We start from the raw sequence: 20,011 nt of genomic DNA, 5'->3' as shown, positions 1-20,011 counted from the left end.
TCAACACCTAGAGCTCGACATCAAACCACCCTTAAACAACATAGACACTACTCAACCATTCTAATAAATCCCCGAATCAAATTTCTCACAGGAAGATGTTTACACGGGTCATTCAACCCCTAAACATTCCATGAAATGATCTTTGGCTTCATAAATCACTTATATTCACCCTGTCTTTGTGCCTTCCTCTACTTGCACTACCTTCCCTTGCATTATAATTGATAGAGCATGCCAATCTCTTAAGCTCTCTTTCTTTTTTCGAGAATGATCTAGCCAAAAGCGGTTGTCCCACCTTGATAGCAATAAGAAGAGCTTTACCTCGTTCTTCAAAGCCCTAACAAGAAATCCCTATGCAATCATGAATTTCATCCACCTTCTGCAAAACCCAATCCAAATGTAAACCAACCCAAGAGTGATCCAGAGGCAATGAGCAGATAGGACTAGGCTCATCCCCCGAGTCTTCCAAACCATTTCCAGAAGCATCCACGCTTGTTTCCTTGCACACCAACTGTAAATCATGCTCTTCATATGACCCATCATCTGAAATCACCAAGTCATCTTCCTCAGCAGTGCACCAACCTCATTTCACACAACCCTTGAGGTTTTCACATTCACTTAGCCACTATTCACACTACACAAGGCGGGGAATCTACACTAGCTTACAAGCCAGAGGGTTGCTAGTGACCGCCAACCTATTATGTGACAACGAAGTGGTAACCTAAACAGCTGCCAGTGGAATCTAAAGGTTGTTCATGCTCATACTTGAGGAAGGGGACCCGAATAGTGTTTTGACCCACCATGTTTGAGAAACAGGCCTTGAGTTCGACCCTCCAGCATTTTTGTTCAGACCCCACCCATTTCATCATCCTACTTATATCTATAAATATTTACACAAATCATGGATTGAGGTACCGAATATTTCCATATCGATCCATGCGATATTTTTGTTCCAATGGGAATGAGAATGGAGACTTTCATTTACAATTTTTACCATTAATTTACCATGAACACCTCCACCCACCCCCAAGGAAAATGAGAGAGAGAGAGAGAGAGAGAGAGAGAAGATAATGGAAACCACCTCCAGCAAACATTACTTATCAAAACAATTTCTGTACAACTGTTTTACCTTTACATAAATAGCAATTGTTTCCCCACCACCAATAGTTTGGATGATTAGTAATTCCTAGAAACTTGACCACCACCAATAGCTACATATACCTAGAGAAGAGAAACTGAACAACTAGATAAAATAGACAGACCTTACTACTACATTGCAATGTCCCAACCTCAAATGCTGCTACCAACTACTCGCTTCAGCATCACCACAGATTTCGGAAACATGTTGCAGTTAATTTTTGCAATTCAAGTTTGATAGATAAAGGTGTGGCAAGGAGGTCTAGCTTTCAGATATTGCTTTCAATATCATACTACTTTGTCATTTAAACATTTTCTAAGATGATACTTAGCCATTTTAAAACGCAACATGATAAATGGTTACAGCAACAAGACAGAAACAGGAAATAAAGGCTAACCTGCTGCCCACTAATGTATACACCACTTTCCTTGAATTGGGTTGCAGTAAGATCCTCATTCCTGGTTGCATTTCCTGCTGTTGCAGTAGAACTTGGGTTATAACCAGCAGGGGAGGAGCTGTATGGCCCATAGCCACTTGGCATTCCAAAATGTGCTGGATTTCCTGTGTTAGTTCCTGGTTTGTATTGTGGAAGTGAATATTTGACCCCAGTGGCAGCTGCGGCTGATGGAGCTGGATATACACCACCAGCTTGAGGCTGCTGAGGAAATGCACTGTTGCCCAGATACTGGTGGATGGCTGGTGGTGGAACATAGAAGGGGGGAAAATAATGTGTATATGGAAAGTAGTTTGGAGGATAATGGGATATATGAACCCCAGCAGGTGGCCTAAAGATGGGGACTGGCTGCTGAGTCATAGCCATTGAACTTTGCATGAGACCGGTAGCCTGAGTCACCAGTAGGGTTGGGCTTGCTGTAGACAAGGCGCCACCCTATAAATACAGAAACATGTTAGGATGCACGATTAGAGTAAAATGTTTACCTATTAACATGCAGGAAAAAAATTGTTCATCCCAGTAACAGATTCACCAACCATAAAATTTGCAATCCAGATTATTTTCAGCACCACAATAATGTTCTTAAGAGGAAAGGTTACAAATGACCTGAATGTGTTTTGACAATCACGCCTGCATTTGCTCAGTAAAGTGACAGCCACAATGCTACAACTTGTCCAAGGCATGCATTTCTGTTATTATCAAAGGCAGATGTTTCTGAAGCTTAAAGGACTCACACAAAACACAATGATGTTGATAATTTTCCTTTTGCCATGAGAGGATTATATTGAACTATATTGATTTCAAGGTGCTATTTACTACAATCAAGTTGGCTGAGATCATTCCTAAATTACAGATTGGGCTTGCTTTTGGCCTCCTGAAGAATTGAGCAGCAGATTTGCACCACCTAGTAGATCACCAATACTATGATACTGGTGCTATGCAACTGTGATTTGAGTGTATTATGCCTAACTAGACGATGGCCTGCGCAATGCGTGGGAATAATTACCTGACTATCGTGGATTAATTGTCTAAAATTTCTATCAAAAAGAGTCTAAAATGCTAGAATATACTTATAATCTTGAGGAAGGGCAATTTTTATGTCAACAAACATAAGAACCAACTGGTTAGAATAAGAATGCAAAGTAGAATAGTTAAGAGGTGAGGACACCAAAGGGGTAAATAACAAAGAGTCAATAGCTACAATAAGATGAATAGTCTTGTGTTCTTTATTGGAAAAGCCATAATAAAAAAATAGAAGAGTTCAATGATGGAAAAGCCTATGAGACAATTAATGGGAAACCAATAACCACTTTAAGATGAAAAGTCCTTTTTTCCCTATCTATTGAATTAGTAATTATAACGGTGAGAAACCTTTCCAAACTTTTTTTTTTTTTTAATCTCAATGTCAAAAAATTGAGTGGGTATTTTTAGCATGTGAAGGGCTAGGATAGATCAATAAAATATAATGAAATGATGAAGTGGTTCAATAGAATACAAAGAGGATATTTAAGAAATTATATAGGTCTATGCTAGAGTGGGATTGCTTTGGGTGATGTATCGAGGGGTGGTCGATTTACTAGCAAATTGGAGAGACATCCAAGGTAATTCTCAAATTCCAGACATGTGGAAGATGGTCCTGATTTGTCTATGGTGGTGCATATGAATGGAGAGAAATGGAAGGAGCTTTGATGATCGTGAATGGACAATGGATGAGCTTAGAATGTTCTCTCTTAATGTTTTATTCCATTGGTCAATTGTAAGAGATTTTAATGGCATGACATTCATGACTTCCTTGTATCTTTTAGACAATCACGCATAGGTCTTGCACTTGTATATGTCCCACATACTTGGGCTATGCCTACTTTTCTCATTAAGAAAATTCTTCTTTACTGATAAAATATATATATATATATATATATAGGCAATAGATTCTTTGATAAATGAGTATTACTCCTTGTTCAATAATCGGAAAGTAAAAACTGAGGAAACACAAGCAAAGGAGAATAGAAATATATTCATGGAAGAATAATTGTTTTATATTAAGTTATTCATGGAAGTATATACTATGCATGAGAGTCATAAATAATTCAATCCAGAAGAAAGGCTTTATTTCAACCTTTTTTTATATATATAAAGTACTTTACTTCAATGATAATGATAAACTAAGGTGCTTTATCTATGTAAACCTCTTGAGTAGACTGAGAACTTGACGGAGGCAATACTGCAACATTCCCATTGAACTTGGTGGCGACGCCAGGAGAAAGGAAAGGAGAAAGACGACCATCACTATCAGCACCCGTGCGGTAGAATTGGGCATAATAGCTGGGATCAAATGGCTGTTGGACCAATAGACACAAAGGCAACAAATAACCACCAGTAATTAGTTTAAGCCCTAAATTAGGGTCAACCAAAGTATTGCAGAACTTCAGAAAACAGTATCAACAATTACCATCATTACATGAAGTTTGAAGTCATAAGCGAACTAAATCAGAGTATGTGGCATATTTGATCAATATGTTCAATTTTGAACTTACTGGATATCTAAATTTGCAGCTATATCAAAATTTGAATACAGATTTAGAATAGCTAGATGAGCATATAACAAAGAATAACAGAGGTTTGAGGGCTCACAACAAAGCTTGGAAGATGGGAAACATCACGTGCTTGAGACTCGGAGTTTTCAAATGGTGCAAGTTGACTCCCTAACATTGGAGGCACAAGACCAAAACTGTAGTTTGGCGAAGTATGAACCCCCGTGAATTGATTGCCTTCAAGAGACAATGCAGTTTTCTGTTTGGCTTCATTATACTCTGGGATTGCATTGGATGACACATCACCATGACCAGATGATAAATTTTCAGGTCCATTTGTAGGTGATTGGGAATGATCAAGATAATCTCCCTGCTCTGCAGTTTCCAAGGCATTTTGATTGCTGGACCAACATTATAATTAAATAAAACATTAAAATGGAGATCACTACAGCAAAATCTGCAGCAGAGTAACTAGGGATCAATATGCAAGGACCAAAAGTACAAACATTAGACTATTTAAAACCTTGGTCCAACAGAAGACATATGATGGAGGCAAAAAGAAAAGCAAAAACATTGGGCTCTAATAATTGGCCTTTGTTACAAGATCCTTGAAATTGCCAAGGATGCAAGCCCATTGAAAACCAAATTATGAAAAAAATTATTATTTTTTTACCATGCCAGGATTCATCTATATCCCAGAAAATATATGCTTCTTACTAGCATTTTTCCACAGGATCATTAAGTCACCGATGATAAAATTATTGCAGCAGCCCACTACTACAGCCGCTTTCTAACATGGTTATATCTGTAGGAAAATCAGTAATTACTCAACTCCCCCTTATTGTTTTCTCATGTGACTATAACTCACTCTCTTCAAATTAATTAAAAAGGAGAAGTGGAGAACAAGATCCATACCATGAGGAAATCTAAACTACTTTTGTAAGTACTTAATTTTATTCAAATGTAAAGAGACACAACGCAAGTACATCAGAGTAACGTAAATCTAATATACTAAAGAGTACATTAAAACTTTTTTTTTTGACAAATAAATAATTATATTGATCAAAGAATGGCAAAAAGCCTGAATTACAACTCTGATACCCCACCTAAGTGGATACATTAGAGGCAAGAAAATCTCGAAGGGCCATGCCATTAAAATCTACAGCAATGGCCCAACTACAAAGAGTTCTAAAAAAAAGGAATTTAAGCTCCTCTATAGATCTTTCCTTGTCCTCGAAAGTCCGCTCGTTGCGCTCCCTCCACAAACTCCACAAGATGCAAATAGGGATCATCTTCCACATAGCTCTGATCGGTTGTCTGCCTCTTATGCTAGGCCAACTAGCCAACGTTGCCTCCACCGTTTTTGGCATCACCCAAACCATTTCCAAACGAACGAACACTTCATTCCATAGAGTCCTTGCTACCTCGCAATGTAACAGAAGATGATTTACCGATTCTCCCTCTCCTTTGCACATGCAACACCAGTCTGCGATAATGATCCTTCTTTTCCTTAGATTATCAGTGGTAAGAATCTTGCCCAAAGAGGCTGTCCATACAAAGAAAGAGGCTTTTGGAGGTGCCTTGTGACTCCAGATCTTTCTCCAAGGGAAATGAGAGTTGGACTCTGGGGTGAGAGCCTTATAGAAAGACTTGACCGAGAAAGTTCCTTTTCTTGCTGGAATCCACCACATGATATCCTCTTGCTGGCTGTTAACTCTTATAGCATAAATAAAACTGTAAAAATCAACAATGCTACTCATCTCCCAATCCTGAACTGCTCTATCGAAATTAATGCTCCAAGAAATCTGTCCCCCCGACACCTCCATAGCATCTGCCACTGATAAATCCTTTACACTTGCCATCTGAAAAAGAGAGGGGTACAAGTCTTTTAAAGCCCTACTATCACACCATATGTCATTCCAGAATTTAATCCTGGTTCCTGTACCCACCTGAAGCTTAACAAAGCGGTTGAACACCTCCCAGCCTCTTCTGATGTGTTTCCACAATCCAACTCCATGAGCCCCACTAACTTCCCTAGTACACCACTCTCCCCATAAGCCTCCATATTTCTTTTCAATGACCAATTTCCATAGAGAATCTGGTTCCATGGCAAATCTCCATAGCCATTTGCCTAATAGTGCCCGGTTAAAAACCCTTAGGTTCCTAACTCCCAGACCTCCCCCCGGGATAGAGCGGCATACCTGTTTCCATTTAACCAAATGAAACTTGAATTCATCCCCCAAACCCCCCCACAGAAAATCTCGTTGGAGCTTCTCGATACGGGTTGCCACACTTGCTGGTATCGGGAATAGAGATAAGAAATATGTAGGTAAGTTAGATAATGTACTTTTTATCAAAGTGATTCTCCCACCTTTGGACAAGTACATTCTTTTCCACCCCGCCAACCGCCGCTCTATTTTCTCAATCACTGTATCCCATATTGAAAAAGCCCTCGAGACACTCCCCAACGGAAGCCCCAAGTAAGTAAGAGGGAAAGAGGCTATCTTGCAACCCAACGTTCTTGCCAAGAGGCGAGTGTTAGGAACAGGCCCGATTGGCACCAATTCTGATTTGTCCAGATTTACCTTCAATCCTGAGACTGCCTCAAAACAAAAAAGTAGGGCCTTTAACGCTTGAACCTGCCTTTGGTCTGCTTCGCACATAATCAAAGTATCATCTGCAAATAATAAGTGGGAGATATTGATAATACCCCTACTCGGGGTTCCGATCGGGAAACCTGATATATCACCATTCGCGACCAAAGCCGATAGCATCCTGCTTAACGCCTCCATGACTATGACAAATAGCAAGGGTGATAGTGGGTCCCCTTGTCTCAATCCACGTGAGCTATGGAAAAAACCCACTGAGACTCCATTCAATAAGATAGAGAATTTTGCCGATGAAATGCACCAATGGATCCATGTTCTCCATCGCTCTCCAAAACCACACCTCCTTAATAAATGAAGGAGGAAATCCCAGTTAACATGATCATATGCCTTTTCCATATCAAGTTTGCACATTATCCCTGTTTTCTGGGCTTTCATTCGACTATCAAGACATTCATTAGCTATTAACACCGCATCCAGGATCTGTCTTCCTTTTACAAAAGCATTTTGAGGTTGACAAACAATCTTCCCCATCACCTCGCTCAGTCTATTCGCAAGTACCTTGGAGATTATCTTATACACCCCACTCACTAGACTAATAGGCCTGAAATCCTTAATTTCCGACGCCCCCACCTTCTTAGGTATCAAAGCAAGGAACGTTGTATTAAGGCTTTTTTCAAATCTTCCATTGCTGAAAAACTCATGAAAGACCTTCAGCAGGTCTTCCTTAATAACTTCCCAACAACCCTGAAAGAAACCCATAGAGAAGCCATCAGGTCCTGGTGCCTTGTCCTTTGCCATTTTCCTCACTACTTCAAAAACCTCCCTCTCTTCAAAGTCCCTTTCGAGGCGTAATGCATCACTCAAGCCTATGGTGTTAAAATCCAGCCCATTCAGTGGAGGCCGCCATCCCACCTGCTCCTTGAGTAGATTCTCATAGAATTCCACAACATGATTTTGGATTACCTGTACATCTCTGCACTCTTCTCCATCCACCTTCAACATCTCAATATTATTATTTCTCCTGTGTGAGTTTGCAATTCTGTGGAAGAAACCCGTACTCCGATCCCCTTCCTTCAACCATAGAGCCCTTGATTTTTGGCGCCAAGACATCTCTTCTAAAAGAATCAACCTTTCAACTTCTGCAACCAGCTCACCCTTCCTCTCTTGTTCCGCCTGAGTGAGGTGTTGTACCTCTTGCAGTCTCTCAATCTCCTGGATTTCTAACAACTTCGCTTTTTTCATTTCCCCTACGTTGCCAAAGGATTCCATGTTCCATACTTGTAAATCTTTTTTGAGAGCTTTCATTTTTGCCACAAAAATGAAACTGGGAGTACCTTGGAACTGGTAGGAAGACCACCACTGTTTTACCCTATCCACAAACCCTTCCGATTTCAGCCACATATTCTCAAATTTAAACGGCCGACGACCCTTACGGATTCCTCCACAATCGAGCAAAATCAGCCAATGATCCGAGCAAATACGGGGCAACCGCTTCTGCCAAACCTCCGGATAATGACATTCCCATTCCGGTGAAATTAAAAACCGATCCAGTCGTGACCATGACTGATTATTAGACCATGTAGCGGTACCGCCAGCTAACGGCAGGTCTACCAAGTTCAGATCGAAAATGCATTCCGAGAAAGCTTCCATTGCTGGCCGTAATCTTCTACTTCCCGATGCTTCGCTTGGGAATCTCACAACGTTGAAATCTCCCCCTATACACCAAGGGAGATCCCACCAGTTGTGAATCCCAACAAGTTCATCCCATAACAAGCTTCTGTCTTTGTCTAAATTGGCGCCGTAAACACCTGCAAAAGCCCAAAGATAATTATCTGCTACACTCTTAAAAGAGCAAGCCACCGTATAATCTCCAACAAACTCCTCCACCCTTTCTACAACACGTCTATCCCACAATACCACAATTCCTCCTGACGCCCCATTTGATGCCAAGTAAGCCCAATCTACATGAACCCCGCTCCATAAACTTCGCACAATTCCCCTATCAATATAATTCAACTTAGTTTCTTGCAGACAGACAATGTCCACTTTCCATTCCCTAATCATATTCCTTATCCGCAAGCGCTTATCTGCATCATTAAGCCCACGGACGTTCCAGGACACTATTTTTGGTTTCATGGAAGAACAGTCTGCCCCTTCCCCTTTACTCTACTCCTACTAGAGTTGCCCTCCACGTTCATAGACCAAGACAGTCTTTTGAGCTCCCGGTGCTTCTTTGATTCACCCTTATTTTTTTGTTTATGCCCTGCCTCAATTGCTGTAAACAAGGCCATGAACTGCTCCTCGTACCCCTCACATTCAAGCCCCACTATTTTCTGTATTTCTTTCACCTTGTGAAATACCCAATCCGATACGTTTGGTTGAGCTGGAAAACAGAAATTCAATGGAGTGGGTTCCTCCATTCTATTTAACTGGTTTCCTTGAAAAACTCCATCTAGAGTTATGTTTTCCAGCCCCATCTGTTCACCATCAAAAGGAACCTCAAAAACCCCCTCCACCGAAAGGTTACAGTTGTCGGGCCCCTCCCCCTCCAAAACTTCCATCTCCGAATCACTTTCTGAAAGGATTGAGAGTTCCAATCCACCTCCCTCTTGATCCCCTGCATAAATCGGCATTGTCTGGCCATCTCGGAGTGGGGAAAAAATTTCTGCCGTTGCCGGAATTGAAACGCTAAGGATTTGCCTAGGGTACTGTACACCCCTCGCTGCCGGCACCTTGCCGGAATTTCCCCCTGCTCCCGTCGGCACGTTCTGTGGAGTCGCCATTGGCAAGTCATTCGCCGGCGAGCACAACACGAGCTCGGGCGTAGCCGAGACTACGTTGATGGCTAACGGGTCAAGTGAAAGATGCTCCGGGTCACGCGAAAGGGACAACGGGTCAGGGCTCTGGATGCGAGTGGGCTGGGCCAGCCCAAGCCCAGGCCCTGGGTCACGCGAAATAAAGGGTGAGCCGGTCTCAGGGCTCGGGATGTGAGTGGGCTGGGTCAGCCCAAGCCCAGGCCCTAGGTCCCCTTCCTTAGCCGAGAGAGGCTGAGGCCCACACCTGGGCCCGTCTGGCCCTAGAAACGGCCCCGAGTCCACTACACCCTCAGCAAACTGCATCTTCCCCTTCCCTTTAACATTCTTTCTCATCCCGACATATTCACGTACCTCCTGCAATTCCCGCTGCATTTTTCTCAACTGCCCCTGCAGGTCTAACAGTCGCCTACTACTCACCCACGTCTCCTGCCCAACCTTAGGCCTGCCATAACCTGCACCCCATACAGCTTGGATGGCTCGAGACTCAACCCCATCCCGCCCGTAGTCACCTGGTTTCTTCTCGCCGTGCACTGGTCTCGCCACCGTGAGAGCTTCTGCATACGTCAGGTTGGATTGTCTCACATTCGTTCTATACGCCTGAGCCCCAGCAACCTTCACTACCTGTTCCTTCAACCTGGTCATCTCCTGAGCTAGTTCCTTTAGACTCCTCCAACCCCGTCCACCTGAACCTTCTGGAAAACAGAGAAGGGAAACTCTTCCCTCACGTCCGTACTCTGCAACCGAGAGATAGCGCCCACGGTGATTTGTGCAGCGTTGTGCAATGAAACTCCTAAAACCCTCCCTTACCACGGAATACACCTCCTTTCTCCCCCCTCGCAGACATTCCTCCAGAACATGGACGAGCCATAGCACCGTGTTACGGCACACAACCACCTCATATTTTTCCTTCCAACCTCTTTCAGAGATGCGAAAGTTAGCTCCTACTCTCGCAAACACAATTCTCTTTGACTCTACCACTATCTCTCCAAACATTGCGTTCCAGCATAACACCAGTTAATACTACAAGCTCAAAAACTACTAGCTCAAAAACTAGCTCAAAAATTGAGTACATTAAAACTTACTAAAGTTAAAAAGGATATAAGTCCAAACCTTGAGGCCTGTTCCTCTGCAGGTTCTCCAACATCTTGTGAAGCTTCAGAAAGAGGTGTGAAGCTCTTGTTACCATCAGGACCACTAACATAGCTTGCAGTTACTCCAAAACTAGCACCAAAACTTCCAAAACTCAACTTGGTCCTTTCAGATTCAGGGACGTGGATGTGGTTTGGAAGTATAACAGGTTGACGTTGTGAAGGATATAACTCTCCAAGCTTCTTCTGCAGCCTTGAAGTTGCTTCTTCCACATCAAGCACACAAGTTTCAAGCTGTGTCTGATCAGCAGCTTCAACTGAAACAATGCAAAGCTCAGATGCCCCAGCAGCACCAGCTGTTCCGGAACCTTGAACAACACTGGCATTTGTTGGCTTTGGCTTCCATTCCTTATTAGAACCAACTGTTGAAGACAAAAATCATAAATTTCTCATAAGTATTGAGCAAGTCATCCACATCATAGAAGTAACTCTGACTGATAGAAAAATAAATTAGATACAGAAAGAGGAATTAGGAAGTCGGATCTGTTTCAATTCATTCAAAAAATAAATTATGCAATAAGAAGGAAAACAGAAACACTAGGCCTTTGAAACAAAGGCCTAGTGTACGCGGACTATGCCTATTTCATTCGTATGAATAAAACTTACTTCTTACCCAAAAAAAAATAAAAAAAGAAGGTCCAAATTTCCAGGAAAAAAAAAAGAAACACTAGGCCTTTGAAACAAACAAACACTTTCAACAGAAACATGCTCTGGATAAGAATAAAATGTCAGCAGCCATGAAACACGACTAGAATTCCAATACCAAACCAATGTCTACATGCAGGTCAGAATGAGTAAGAACTTTGATGTCCATGGGGAGTTTGTAATGTTATAAAAACTAAGAACTTTCATGCCCATGGGGTGTTTGTATTGTTATAAAAAAAACCACAGTAAATTCACTCCTTCTGTCAATCATTATTTTGGAATTTTTTGGGGGGTGGGGGAGTTAAACTAACATCCTTGAAGATCTCATTGAAAATTGAGACAAAGAACATTTTCAAAATGAAATACCTTTCTGAGGGCCAATTATTTGATGTGGTCGGCTGTTGTAATTAGATGAAGGCCGACTAACCAAAGAGCTGCTATGAGTTAATGTAGATGAAGGTTGTGAAGACTCAGCAGGCTGATTTTTTCCAGCTCCCAGGGATTTGCTCAGCACCTTTCCTCGTATGGATGAGCTACCAATCTCGGAGGCTGCCATGCAAGTCATTAATAAAACCTAAACTACATTAATCTAACCACTAAGAAAATCAAATTGAATACAGTTTCCTTTTAGAGTCCTGACCAGTATTGTTCTCTGCAAGGATAAGTGCATTTGGTTCACCAGGAGGTTGATTGCTCCCTTCTTCACGTTTAATTGCACCCACGGCACCTGGGAGCCGTGAATCATTAGATGGTACTAGTACAGGGTCCAAAGATGAGAAACAGATTGCTGATGAAGATGATGGTATTGTTGATACTGAGCAATTACTGGAGCTTGGTGAGGGCTGCCCATGCAAGTCCTCAGTTCCAAAGGTACTCACAGAATTTTTGTTTGTATAAGCAGGAGGTGTTGCAGTTCCCAAATTAGTAATCGGGACAGAGGATAAACTTTCTTCAGTACCACCAGTGTACCCATTGGCAATGACAGGTCCAGAGCTGCAAGGGATATTTAGTCACATATTGTATGAAAATTTACCAATTTAAGAACTATAAAACTACAATGTAGATCACCTAACAAGTATAAACGAGTGTTGGACTTCGTAAACCATAACCACCTTGTTACCAAACTTTTATCTTTAGTCTTTGTGTCCTGTGAATTTGGTAGAGTTTGAATGACAGCCTTTTCTGCAGCTTCGTTAATTCCATTCAACTTTCCAGGATCAGAATTCCTCCTACCACCAACATCTGGAAAGACATATACAGAAGCCAGTCAGCTTAGCTGTTATGACACAAGACTGACCCCAATGATACAATAATTGCAACCAGGAGGGACGGGAATGCCTCGGCCCCAGACTCAGGCCAATAGCACAGAATCATATTCCACAAAAAAGTAAGCCAGTTATAGTCAATGCAAGAGAATATTTGGAGATAGTTAACCAACAAAGACAGCTAATGGCTACAAGATCAGCCTAAATATATTAGAACGAAGGGATACGGCAAAAAGTATCCCGGCCAATAATCCTAAAGGAAATTTTAGTTTAAATTGGTTGTTCACCATGGGACAAGAGATGAGGTGTGGAATTCACTCGACCACCCCGGCCGCCTCGCCCCTGAATGCTTGGCCTTCTTCGTGATTCAGCTGACTCTTTGTTGTTCAGATTCTGCAAGAATATAAGCAACAAAGTAGAAAACTTGGTACTAATGTCTGAAGAAAAATATAACAAATACTCATCACTAAATTATAGAAACCAAGAAAAATAAAAATAAAAATCCCTTGATCCATCACTAAATTTCAGCCTTTTCCACCATTGACCCTATCCCAAAAAGATTATTTGAAACAAAAAATAAAGCAAAGTAAAGCAGGCACACACTTATTTGTAGCCGTTTACACTACGTATATATTCCAATTGTATGGATTAGAAACATTTAGGCCCCGTTTGGTTACATAGATGACATGAGATGAGATGTTTTGAATAGTAATGGATAAAATATTGTTATAATATAATTTTTTAATATTAATTTTGTATTGAAATTTGAAAAAGTTAAATTGTTTATTATATTTTGTATGGGGATTTGAAAAAGTTGTAATGATAAGTTAAGATGAGATAAGATGAGATTTTTTGTTTTGGTTAACCAAGCGGGGTAACTTATCCGATCACAAGTGCTCTCAACTAACATTTTACAAGAATGTCCATCAGTATTTCATTAAAGTGATGCACGGTATAGATCACAACAACTAGGTACAAGCATATGCATAAAATTCCACGGTATTCGGCCTGTTCATTCGGCTGTGAGAAAGTATGGTGAGCCATTATTTTAGATCACAAGCACTGTAATTGTACAAAGTTTTGTAGACATTTCCCATAATAAAGTTAAGGCTTAGCAGCCAATATATGTTTGCACCATTATGATAACACTGATAACGCATGTCACAATCCTATAAAACTTTCAAATATACAAATTCAAAAGTACCTTGCTCCATTGGCAACTTCCAATAGAAACGTCTTACCTCTTTTCTCCTCTCACGTTTCCTTTTGACCTCATGAAATGTATCTGTGGAACAACAAATTACACATCTCAATTTGGTCAAGAAGGAAAAGAAAAGGGCAAAAAGGCAAAAGAAGAACATGCCATATGGCCAATAGTGTAAACAAAATTTCTTAGCCATTCAAATCAGAACATGTAAATCAGATGTAAATTATAGGAGGGAATAAAGTGACACAAAACAGGAAACACAATCAGAAAGACTTGCCAACCACTTGCTTGAACCAAGAAACCATAAGAGATGGACAAATATTTTCACTGCATGGTAACATTTTTAGTAAGTTCCTGATACAAAATGGGTCTTCAGCCAGACCAATACAGCTCTCTACAATCCCAAAATTAATAGTTTGCACTTCATGATGAACCACTTTGTAATTATATGCAACAGAAACCACATGTAAAACTAACAAATCGTCCATGGACTGTTTCAACCAACAACCAAAAAGTACTTTCTCTGAACAACTTTTTTTTTTTTTAATTAAGTAAAGATTCTTTGAACAACTAAAATACAAGCTTTTGCAGAAAGTACTCAGGATAACAAACTTTCTCCAAGCACAAGAGGTGGCAATAAAATCTTGATAACCAAAACTCAAAGCTACCAATGAAAAATAATTATTTTGAATTAGATATGTTTCACAACCACAACTATGGCGTGTATTACTGAGTACAGACTAATGACTAGGATTGAATGTTGCTTCTAATAAAGTATCGATCGTTACGACAATAATCATTTGGGCTGCTACAACATGAAAGGGGCTTGAAAGGTAAAATGTTGAACGTCATTTTTCCTTTCCTGTTAACTGTTTATTGATCATTACAACAATAATAATTTGGGTTGCTACAAAATGATATGGGGCTTGCGAGGTAAAATGATGAAAATAATTTTTCCTTTCCTGTGAACCGGTCATGCAAAAATCAGAACTTCACCACACCTAATGCAACTACCTTCCATGGTCAATCTAATTACCTCCCCACAATCCCCGGCTGCCTCTCTCCTCTGTGTAGAGAAGTTTCCAGTTTTTTAATACATAAAATGAGATTCTATTTGATCAAGTTTCAAGATTTATTTTAGTCTATTGCTTGGGCATTATGGGCAAACAAATAGATGGTATCAGATAGAATAACGCAAAATGGAGTTATGGACGAGCTTCATGTATTTGGGAGCAATTCATGAGGACCCTCACAATGGCTGTGAAATAAAACGCCATTTCGTAACTTAGTCCTTCTTTTAGGAAAATTAAACAGACCAATCTAATTATGAGATAAACCCTTAAAGGTTCAGAATATCATTCCTAGCATCCAACAAAACCAAAATTTACAGATAATAAAAAGTAATTAAAATAAATAAATAAAAAGAGCTTCTCTTTCAGAAAGGAAAATGTGTCAAAAACAAAAAGACGATATCAGAATCTCCAACTTAGTCTTACAAAAAGGATACCAACAGTTAAACCCCATAATAGCCAACTCAAAAAACTCTCACTTCCTCTACAACCAAAGCTTAATCGAACTCAGAATAAAATCGAAGACACAACAAAACAAAGCTGAACTAACACAACCTAGAAGAGAAGAAACGGAGCCCCGACCCATGGATCACAAAAGAGCCATCAAAACACGACCAGTATCAAAAATCCATGCAAGCTGAAAATAGAAGCAATCGTACCCTGAAGAAGGAGCTTCTGAGCAGTCTCATTAGGATCCATGGAACATTCCATAAGCATTGCGTAAATCTCCTCGTCACTGTGATGGTCAGCGATCTCCTTGATGTTCTGGATCATCTTCCTCGCACTGGTTGGGATTGGAACCCTGGACCCACCACCGCTCATCTTGGCAACCGCCGGATAAAAAAAACAAAACACGGACAGTAAATGTATATTTGTATGTTATATATTTCTGAGTGAATCTGTATGTGTGTACAATTGTAGCAAGACAAACGGAGGAAACAAGAGAGAAACAGAGATGCAGAAGATGAGAGGGTAGAGGGATTGGTGTGGGTGAAAGAGAAGAGCGACTGAGGATAAATTTGGCAGAAGAGTGAATTTTTTGTTGGATTTTGAATTTGATCTGTGTCTGTGAAGAAAGAGGAAGAAAGAGGGAGAGGGGCAGAGAGAGAGCAAAATGAAGCGAGGTTTTGAAGTGCAGGGGGAGCATTTTTCTTTTTCTTTTTAATTTACTTTCATATTTATTGTTTATTAAAACTTATCGTGTAAGTTATTGACAGTCACTATTTCATCCCAGATGTTCCCAAGTTTCCAACGCTGCATTGGCAAAATATATTTGTACGGACGGAATATGTAGTTCAAGTCTTACAATACATATGACTGCCATCAGCATTTGCCATTCAGTGCAATCTGTGAACTTCAAATCCTTCAATTTATTTTTGAAGTTGTTGTTGTTGTTGCAGCAGCAAAACTCTATTTCCAATTAGAAAAATATATATATATATATATATATATCTATTTACAAGCTTATTTATTGATACATCTAGTATATGACTGATATCAAAAATTTTATGTGCAGTCATTTTTGTATATTCATTTGTACATTTCAGTGATATGATTAGTTGTGTATTAAAAAAAATTAATCCAGTCAATTATATCAGTAGAGTGCACATAGAGTACATAAAAATAACTGAATGTAGCATTACTCCATTGATATTAAATGACACAAAATACTAATGGAATTTTGAATTTTTTTATTTTGTAATTAATTACGATAAATTGATTTATTCACCTATGATAATACTTTAAAAATAAAAAACGAAGTCAACTGGCAATGAGAGGATACACTGATTATTTGACGGTAAAATCAATCATATCTGGTCATTTCAATTAAGTATTATTTTTATAACGTAGTTTGAGCATACCATTATAAAGCTAACTTTTATTTTTTCTTTTACCATTATAGGAAAAATTACCAGAATGGAATGGAATGGAATGAAGTGATTCCAATTTTCAAGGGCTTGTGAAGTCTCTTAATAAATGAATGACTTGTTGGAGAGAGAGAGAGAGAGATCCTCTGGCCAGGAAAATGTATTTGAATGCATGTTCTCTTTAATTTCCTAGTTGAGGACTGCCTGACAGAGGGTTAATTTTTTCCCGATTTGTTGGCTGCTTTTGATTGCAATGCATCACTTAAGTAATTATAAGTATCAATGATCAGCTTCATACATATATATATGCATATATATATATATATGGCTCCCCTGATCAGTGTACGTACCTACTATATATTAACTGAATGCTTTAATAAGTTAATTTGTGGGTGGTGGGTGGATAAGGGAGTTTTGAAAGATGAAAAATGAAAATATTCTAGTTACAAAAAGATTAAGCAAAAGCAATTTTACAAACTGAAATGATTTGATCTGGTTCATCAAATATTAAAATGACTTTTATTATAAAGTTAATCTAACATATCAGATAAAGTAATTTTAGTTTGTAAGATTATTTTTGTGTAATTTTTTTTATAGATGTAACAATTTTAGATGAAAAATGCAACGTTTTCCCTGCCTGCATTTATATAACCTGAGTTGGCATTTTAATGGACTCCTCTACTCCTATTTCTATATAAAAATAACGAGGCCATGAAGTTGGGTAGTTGTTGTTTCCCAGCAATATCTGCACGGAATGTCTGCTAGTGCTTGATATCCGTTTCACATATGCTGTCAAACATAACATGTGCTTGATATCCGTTTCACATATGCTGTCAAACATAACATATGCAGTAAAGATTGGTTTCAGTTGAAGACGGGGCAGTTCTTTTTAATAACGCCAGGAGCAGTAGGGCAGACAGACAAAGGGCACTGTTCATCAGAGCCCCCAATCCATTCCACCTCGTAGATATCTTGAAGAGCAAGAGTCATATAGAGTACACCGAAAATAGCAGTCCCTAAATCGAGGCCATTAGACAAATCATAAGCATGCCTAGACCACCACCCTCTGTGCCTGCTGTAAACCCAGAAGTTGAAGATAAAGGCCACGATAAAGAAACTCCATATATGGGCTGCACCCATTGGGGGCATCATTGCTGGGCCAGCAAATATTATTGGGAAATTGATCAGTCTAATCCACTTCTTTTGAGGATATTTGCGACTTAGAATCCAAACCATCACTGGTCCCATCACTCCTATCAGGAAGAAGATGTATAGCCATGCATACTGCCCATGCGGTGCAAACACTCGGCCTGGACCAATTCCTCCCCATATCAATGCTCTGTTGTAGGCATTGGTAACGGCAGGGCATGTCCAGATATTCCCCTCCTCCGGGACGCAGATGTTTTTGATTGAAGTGAGGGCCCACAATGATGAGAAAATGCGTGTTGTGGATGCTAGCAATGCTCCAACAATCTGTCATAAATATACATACTTATATATTATAGCACATGATCTCTCAAAAAATCACACACACACACACACATATAGAGCGATCGAGTTTTTTCATGCAAGTCTCTCATCGATCAGTACTGCATGCCTACCTGAACAAGGAACATGGATCTTGGAGGAATCTTCATGTAATGTCCCAATTTGAATTCAGCTATAAAGTTCAAGGCATGATTTTTGGTGCTTTGGCTATATGCTACAAAAGCCAGGTTGGCCAAGGGTTTTCCCGGTGATGCATAACCCATGATCATCTCACCAACGAGGAACATTGAAAGAGACTGCACCCACATGAAGAATCGATACCGATCCACTAGGATATTAATTAATTAATGAAAAAAGCTTCTCGTTCTTTATAATCACTTTCACTTATAGATCTTGGGAGTTTTACTGGTAATCTTATAATCTTCATACTTTTTTGAGCAGACCAGTTTCTGTACGTTCTCAAAATTAGTCTGATTAAACACTGATTAATAGACCAAAGGTAAAAAAAATGCCGCTTACGATTCCAGTTGTAGCTTTAATTGCACCAATGGGAAGAAGTAAAGTGGCGGCCACGAGCACTGCAACCAGAAAACTCCAGGTAGGAAGTTGAATTTGGTCCCCATATACCTGGCAATTGAGAATGGAAATCCCCGCGGACAAAGCTATTATTGTGTTGAACCACCACTGAGGTATGGATTGATACTTCTTCATGAGTTCATTGTGAATGTCTTGGCAACTATTTTGGTTTTGTATTGCTTGCCTTATTCTTACCCATGCATCCCTGAAAGTCACACGTACATACGCAAGTACATGATATCATGAGCTCTCTCGTCCATCATAATGACTACAACATAATAGTACTAATGTAATATATATATATATTGATTTTAAGAATTGGGCAATATTAAAATTATCCCACGTACGTACCTTCCGTAGAATAGAAAAAAGTGAGTGAGTGTGGCTGCTAATCCTGCAAATCCAAACCCCGAGTCCATGGCGCTGAAGATACTGAAATAGATTTTGGAATAATTATGGTATGCCTGAGGATCAAGTACCAAATCGTCGCCAAAGACACTAGCGGTCTTGTATAACTTTCCTTCGTAATCGTACAGATTAAGACTGAAAAAGGGGAATCTCTTGGCATTGAATAAATTAGCCCAATATGCAATTGGAGCAATTATATACATCATGGCCACAAATCCCACCAGCTTATTAACTATAGTAGATATGGGAAAGGCCATGGGGGATCCTATATAGCCAGTAATGGACATCCAGTCAAGGCTAAAAGAGCCAATTCCAAGACCATGAGAACCTGAACCAATTATCTGTGCCTTGACCGAGCCTTTCCATATCCAACACACAAATGAGACGGTAATGAGCGATGCCATATAATAGTTGGACACAATAGAGTAGGCAAACATTGAGACAGAAACAATGAGTAAGAACTGTAATTTGCTAAGCCCTCCTTTGGGCCTTCCATTTGTCTCGTGCAGAGATCTACAAAACATCATATATACAAAACAATTAATTTTTAGCTAGCTTAATTGCTCAATCAATTTTGTGCATGGAAAAATGTATATATATATATATATATATATATATTTGAGTTTGAGAGGGTGCTAGCTAATGCCAGATGGCTGGCCTGCTAGCTAGCTAGGAGGAGTGAACGAGAACAAATAAAATAACCAAGTAATTAGGAAAGGAGGAGAGTAATTAACCTGTAAAACGATACGTCCAGTAAGAGAAAAGGAAACCACATATAAGGAGATTCAACG

General features: G+C 39.8%; 2 protein-coding genes across 4 annotated transcripts in view; both read right to left on the bottom strand.

Moving 5' to 3' along the window:
• The window catches only part of LOC122306165 (GBF-interacting protein 1-like), a 31,955-nt gene extending 15,915 nt beyond the window's left edge, over positions 1-16,040 (bottom strand). For 2 of the 3 annotated variants that reach the window (XM_043118599.1, XM_043118598.1), the window contains exons 1-10: positions 15,540-16,040; positions 13,845-13,888; positions 12,891-12,996; positions 12,451-12,580; positions 11,979-12,331; positions 11,705-11,887; positions 10,656-11,055; positions 4,221-4,521; positions 3,776-3,925; positions 1,533-2,024 (exon numbers count right to left, since the gene is read on the bottom strand). In XM_043118599.1, coding sequence (XP_042974533.1) covers positions 1,533-2,024; positions 3,776-3,925; positions 4,221-4,521; positions 10,656-11,055; positions 11,705-11,887; positions 11,979-12,331; positions 12,451-12,580; positions 12,891-12,996; positions 13,845-13,888; positions 15,540-15,702 — 2,322 coding nt within the window. In that variant the 5' untranslated portion in view covers positions 15,703-16,040. Of the gene's footprint in view, positions 1-1,532; positions 2,025-3,775; positions 3,926-4,220; positions 4,522-10,655; positions 11,056-11,704; positions 11,888-11,978; positions 12,332-12,406; positions 12,581-12,890; positions 12,997-13,844; positions 13,889-15,539 lie in introns of those variants that run through there. The other variant, XM_043118600.1, reaches the window with a different exon arrangement.
• Positions 16,041-17,612: 1,572 nt separating this feature from the next.
• Positions 17,613-19,624, bottom strand: LOC122306562 (oligopeptide transporter 5-like). The gene is made up of 4 exons (XM_043118983.1): positions 19,164-19,624; positions 18,756-19,017; positions 18,350-18,532; positions 17,613-18,221 (listed from the first exon to the last, which is right to left on the bottom strand). Exons 1-4 carry the CDS (start codon positions 19,622-19,624, stop codon positions 17,613-17,615), a joined length of 1,515 nt encoding a protein of 504 aa, XP_042974917.1.
• Positions 19,625-20,011: the final 387 nt, after the last annotated feature.

Source organism: Carya illinoinensis, chromosome 4, assembly GCF_018687715.1.
Source record: "Carya illinoinensis cultivar Pawnee chromosome 4, C.illinoinensisPawnee_v1, whole genome shotgun sequence".
NCBI lineage: Eukaryota > Viridiplantae > Streptophyta > Magnoliopsida > Fagales > Juglandaceae > Carya > Carya illinoinensis.
The sequence above is the reverse complement of the archived record's forward strand: the minus strand, read 5'-3'. Positions and strand labels throughout refer to the sequence as shown.

Excerpts from the sequence above, each read along its gene's own strand:
- LOC122306562 (XM_043118983.1), bottom strand. The coding sequence starts at position 19,624 with ATGGCATCGCTCATTACCGTCTCATTTGTGTGTTGGATATGGAAAGGC. Across the intron at positions 19,018-19,163 it reads TTTTTTCTATTCTACGGAAG|GGATGCATGGGTAAGAATAA; the intron begins GTACGTACGTGG and ends TGTGACTTTCAG. Across the intron at positions 18,222-18,349 it reads GATCCATGTTCCTTGTTCAG|ATTGTTGGAGCATTGCTAGC; the intron begins GTAGGCATGCAG and ends TATTTATGACAG.